This window comes from Heterocephalus glaber, unplaced genomic scaffold, assembly GCF_053883595.1.
Source record: "Heterocephalus glaber isolate CG9 unplaced genomic scaffold, H.glaber_assembly_v1.0 deba00001610, whole genome shotgun sequence".
NCBI classification, from domain to species: Eukaryota; Metazoa; Chordata; class Mammalia; order Rodentia; family Bathyergidae; genus Heterocephalus; species Heterocephalus glaber.
The window spans coordinates 33,447,729-33,453,184 of NW_028258381.1; the positions used below are offsets into that span (position 1 = coordinate 33,447,729).

A 5,456-nucleotide genomic window follows, 5' to 3' on the forward strand; every position below is an offset into this window, starting at 1 on the left:
CCCTTCCCTCAATAGTTTCTGAGGTCCACTGACCTTGTTTCATTCTGCTTGTGTTTTAAATGGATATTGTGCTTTAATTTGCCTCTTTAAACAGTCTCAGCCTTTTTTTAAGTATTTTTTATTGTGGTTAAGATACACTGCATAATGTTTTTCATCCTGTCTGTGAGTGCAGGGTTGACGTGGCCTTGATGCTGTCCCCAGCACCACTGTCTGTATCCCCAAATTCCCATCATCCCCAACATGAACTCCATACTTTGGAAACAAACACATCCCTTCCCTCTCTCCTCCAGCCCCAGTAACTTCCCTTCTGATCTCCATCTCTATGAAGGTGCCCATGCCAGGGACCCCAAGTGAGAGGAACTGGGCAGTATTTGTGCTTTGGCGCCAGGTGATTTCCCTGAGCCTGAGGTGAGGAGGTGCATGTACCTTCATACCGCACAGTGAGCAGCAAAACTCTCGGAAGAAAACACTGGGGAAAATCATCATGACCTTGGGTTTGGCAAAGACTTCTTGAATGTGATACTGGAAGTAGAGGCAACCAAAGGAAAAAGATAAACTGGACTTCATCAGAATCAAGCTCTTCTGGTCCTCAAACCCCCCGCCCACACACCACGTGAGATGACCCCTGAACAAGTCACATCTCTCACCAGGGCTGAGCATCCTTATTTTAAGCCATGAAGTTTTTGTCAAATTGTTCTATAAGATTTGTCTTATCAATTGGAAATTCCTTTTCCAACCGTTTGTTCTGAGTTTTCCACCTGTTGATCCTTCACATTAGATTTCCATGCGTGTCTTACAGTTTTGGCCCACAGGCTCACTTTATGTGGAATATTCTTTGGCTCTGCTTTGTTCCCTCTTATTCTCCCTCTCTGATTCCATCACCCCCTTAGACTGCCATGGCACATTGGATTTTTCCAAATAGGATTGCACAGCAACACCCATCCCACCTGCTCATCTCACCACAAGACCTTACACTCATTTGGGAGGCAGCCTGCATTCTCTGCCTAGATTTGGGTGAGCCTGTGTCTGGGGAGGAGGTAAGGTGGGAGATCATTGAAGCTGAGTCATAAAGGGCGTGCGGCCACTACCTGGAGTCCTGTGCACATTATATAAGTGGAATCATAAAGTACATAAACCATTGAGATTGCCTTTTCACCCCAGTAGAGATTCTCCTGTGTTTTGTGCATCATGAGTCCCTTCCTTCTCCTTGCTGAGTGGTGTCCCATGGCAGGGACACTCAAGTTCACCTAACCAAGATGTGAAGGACATCTAGGCTGTTCCTGATTTGGGGACACTGCAGACACAGCAGCTGTGAGCACTGGTTTGCAGGTGTCTATGTGAACACGGCCCAGGTGCACTCTGGGTAACCCCAGAGTCTGTAATTGCTGGGTCACATGGCTATTGCACGTTTGGGTTTTTGTTGGTTTTGTTTTGTCTTTGTGGTGCTGGGGGTTGAGCCCAGGGCCTTTGCACTGACCTACATCTTAGCCCTTTTTTTGAGACTGGATCTCTCTAAGTCACTAAGTTGCCCAGGCTGGATGTAAACTTGCAATCCTCCTGCCTCATAGTGCTGGGAGCACAGCTATGCACCCTCATGCTTGACTTACACATTTACTTTTGTAGGACACTGCCAAACTGTCTTCAGAAGGACTGGGCCATTTCACATCCCCTATTCCAGCACTTTAATTCTGACGTCTGCCGGAGAGGGCAGTTCTGACACTGAGACTCAGGACAGAGCAGAAACCAGACAGTCACAGGTCCAAAGCAGAGGGACAATGGCAGGTCCACCGTGGTAGCTTGCCAGGCTTCTCTGAGGACCCCCAGCACACCAAGCCAGGAAGGTGGGTGCCCCTCTTTACCAAGGGCAGCGGGCAGCACCAGGCCCACCTGGGACTACCAGCTGGATGAAGCAGCAGTCACCCCAGAGCTCAGGCTGCTGCTGTGAGGGGGTTTCCCAGGCTGTCACAGGCTCCCTGCTGAGGCAGGCTCACGGACACAGCTCTGTTACACTTCTGCAGGTTACTGAAAAGCACTTCCTCTGGGGAACCCAGCCTTCAGGTCCCACCTCCTCCCCCAGCTTCTAGGTGGCGTCTCTCCTGCATACACTTACCCACTCTGACCCAGTGCTTTGGAGACAGAAGCCCAGCCCAGTGGAGGCTCCTGATGAAAAGTCCACCTCCCAGGATGCAGATTCTTCGCCCCAGGGCAGGCCAGCGCCCCTGGGGACACCACTTCTGGGCAGGGATGGACAGTGGGGCGGTGCTGAGCCCCTGGCCCTGCTCCTCCTGAGGCTGGACTCCAGGATCCCGCTGGACCCCAATCTGGGGCGGGGAGAGGCAGGGTCCAACTCCACCCCGGGACCAAGCGCAGCAGAGAAACGCTGTGCTCCGGACTCGGGCAAGGCCGCCCCGCCCGTGGGACCCCCGCGCCCCCACCCCGCGGGTCACGGGTGGCACGGGAGCTGGCTCCTGCTCCGCACGCCGGGGCCTCCCCAGCTCCGGATTGGACGCGAGAGGGCCGGGCGGGGCGCGCTAGTTGCAGACTCCGCCGGGACGCTGCACGGAAGCCGCGGGCAGCGCGGAGAAGTTGCCGCGATGTTCGACAGCTCGCAGTACCCCTACAACTGCTTCAACGACCACGACGACGACTACCCGGCCGGCAGCTCGGACGAGGAGAAGCGGCTCACGCGGCCCGCGTACAGGTGAGGACCGCGTCCGGCGGTGGGGCTTGGGGACAGAAGGGGCAGCAGGGAGAGGGGCTGGATTCGTTAGAGCGGGCTCCGGGAAAGCTCGGGAGTGGCGCACTTTGGGGACCCCCGGGTGCGGACGGTGCGCCCGCCCGTGTCCCGCGTGACCCCAGCGCGTGTCTGTCGCCGTCCTCAGCTACATCGCGCTCATCGCCATGGCCATCCAGCAGAGCCCCGCGGGCAGGGTGACACTGTCGGGCATCTACGACTTCATCATGCGCAAGTTCCCCTACTACCGCGCCAACCAGCGCGCCTGGCAGAACTCCATCCGCCACAACCTGTCGCTCAACAGCTGCTTCGTCAAGGTGAGACCCCACCCCCACCCGCTGCCCCGGCCCGGCCCGGGGTCAGCGGGGCGCCTCGTCCCTGGTGACCCTGGGACGCTTTCCCTGCGCGCGCGGGCCACTGTCACCCCGCCGCGCTGAGCAACCTGCCACCCCACTCCCCACCCCTGAGCAGGTGCCGCGGACCGAGGGCCACGACAAGGGCAAGGGCAACTACTGGACGTTCGCGGGCGGCTGCGAGTCGCTGCTCGACCTATTTGAGAACGGGAACTTCCGGCGTCGGCGACGGCGACGCGGCCCCCGGCGGGAAGGGACCAAGGCAGGACGCGCAGAAGGACCCCCGGGTCCCTCGGAGCCCGCCTTGGACCACGCCCCCTGCCGCCAACCCGTGGCACCACCCGCCGGCCCCGCGGCCCTGGGGAATGACAGCCGCGGGGAAATCAAGTTCAGCATCGACTACATCCTGTCTGCACCAGACCCCTTCCCCGGGTTCGCGTCACCCTGTCACGCGCAGGAGGGCAGAGGCCCTTCGCTGGAGCCCCAGCAAATGAGTCTCTGCTTTTGAGCAGTGTGAGCCCGGGCTGAGGCCAAAGCTGCAGAATCAGCCTGGGGTCCAGAACCTCCCCTGGAAGCAGACTTCAGCCCCCCTGGAACCAAGACGCTCCCGTATCCCTGTCTTCAGACTCCTTCCCAGTTGATACCCCAGGGTGAGGGGACCCAGGAGACTGTCTCGTTGACACTGAAACCTTATTATGCATTCAGAGAAAGTTCCTTACAGGGTACCCACTTGGCTCCAGCCTGACTTCGGGGTTTGCTGTGGATTCGTGGAGCACCTCTCTGAGGAGTAAAACCAAGGAACTGTTCCCCAGAGTTGGGACGAATTTCCTTCCAGGTACTGTGAGATGTGGCTGCATGGACAGCCTGTCCCAAAGTTGTTGGTGTGCCCAGTAAGCAGCTAGCACCTTCTGGCTAGCACCTTCTGTATGCATAAAGCTAACAACAAACGTGAGACAGGCATTCATTGGTCCACGAAGAGCGGTTACTCCCAGGTTTAGGATGGGGTCCCTGTTTGTATGATGTGGTCTATGGGAAGAGATGAACCTATCCTGTGCATTGGCAGAATGTTTTCGGTAACAATTTTCAAAGTCCCTTGCAGTTTTTATACAGGAAAGAAGGAAGGGTGGGAAGGAGGGGCCCAAATTTGGAGGGACACTGGGGTAAAGTCTAGTCTTGGTGGTTCTGAAACGGGAGTAGGCTCCCATTCAGCCTGGGCTGTTTCTTGAACAAGCGGGTGCCCTAGCAGGCTGTTGCCAGCACTGCTATACAAAGGTGCAGGTTCGTGAGCAGCCAAAGTAAGTATACTCCATTTGAAATGTAAATGATTTAATTACTTCGTAGAGTGGAGCAGTTAGACGGGCAGTTTTAAAAACACAATTGCACACAGTGAAACTATTTGACCAACCTTATCATTTTTCACAAGCCCATTTTTGCAGAGTTAATTGCTTTCCGTGACTTAATTTGAACATTAGTATGGATTACACCTAATCTGATTCGCTAGGTGACAAAGATTGGTTAATTCGGTGAGCGACAAAAACATACCTAACGAGGCTGTCTGTCTGGATTGGAAACTACTGTCTTGCTTTATTGGACTCTTAAAAACAGGCTGGGTATGTCGGAAGGAGGGCAGGCAGCAGAGACAGGCGGGAGCCAAGCAGAGACCCACTTGGCCCTGGTAGCATTTCTATTCAGAAGGCCTGACATTTCACTAACTCCAAGTATTCCTTTGTTCATCTACCCTGTAAATAGAGATTCTGCATGTTTCTTTCATCATTTTGGAAAGAGGGAAGAAGACATTCCTAACAAATGCTTGATAAAGGGAGGGTGAGATGTCCATTCCCTGGTTTCCAGGCCCAGCCTGTGCTGAAAGCCACCCCTGGGTCTTCAGGAGAAGGGGCAGCTTCCATGCTGCTTGCTGATAGCAGAAATGAGAGGGTGCAGACACCTCTCCTTTGCAAATGCCAGCTGCTCGTTTCCAGAACTCTTTGCTGGGAACATGCCAGCTCTCTGGTGGGCTCCCTGTGCCAGCTAAGCACGTCTGTGGCCCACCTGCCAGCCCTGGGGGTGGCTGCTGCCACTCTGTGCCCATTTTACGGACGAGGTCTGCAGAGCTCCTTGCTCTGTGGTGCTTGTGCAGGGTGTCAGACGGCCACATGCGTGTGTGTGTGTGTGTGTGTGTGCGCGCGCACGTGTCTGTCCTGTGTGTGTTGTGTTTGTCTGCAGTCCTACTTATGTCCCTTGATCAGATATGCTAAAACCATCGTGCTAAATTATACTAGACATGATTTAGATGGTGATGAGATGCACATAGTACTATACATAGATGTATGGCACAGGGACTGTCCAAAGATATATTTTTCTGGTACCAA

General features: G+C 54.9%; 1 protein-coding gene across 1 annotated transcript; it reads left to right on the forward strand.

Annotated features, from left to right (window-relative positions):
- The first annotated feature begins 2,573 nt into the window (after positions 1 to 2,573).
- Foxl3 (forkhead box L3) lies at positions 2,574 to 5,456 on the forward strand. Its single transcript, XM_004840565.3, has 3 exons — positions 2,574 to 2,701; positions 2,883 to 3,051; positions 3,206 to 5,456. The coding sequence occupies exons 1-3, from the start codon at positions 2,595 to 2,597 to the stop codon at positions 3,593 to 3,595; spliced, it is 666 nt and encodes a 221-aa protein (XP_004840622.1). The 5' UTR covers positions 2,574 to 2,594; the 3' UTR covers positions 3,596 to 5,456.

Excerpts from the sequence above, each read along its gene's own strand:
- Foxl3 (XM_004840565.3), top strand. The coding sequence starts at position 2,595 with ATGTTCGACAGCTCGCAGTACCCCTACAACTGCTTCAACGACCACGAC. Across the intron at positions 2,702-2,882 it reads CTCACGCGGCCCGCGTACAG|CTACATCGCGCTCATCGCCA; the intron begins GTGAGGACCGCG and ends CGCCGTCCTCAG. Across the intron at positions 3,052-3,205 it reads TCAACAGCTGCTTCGTCAAG|GTGCCGCGGACCGAGGGCCA; the intron begins GTGAGACCCCAC and ends ACCCCTGAGCAG.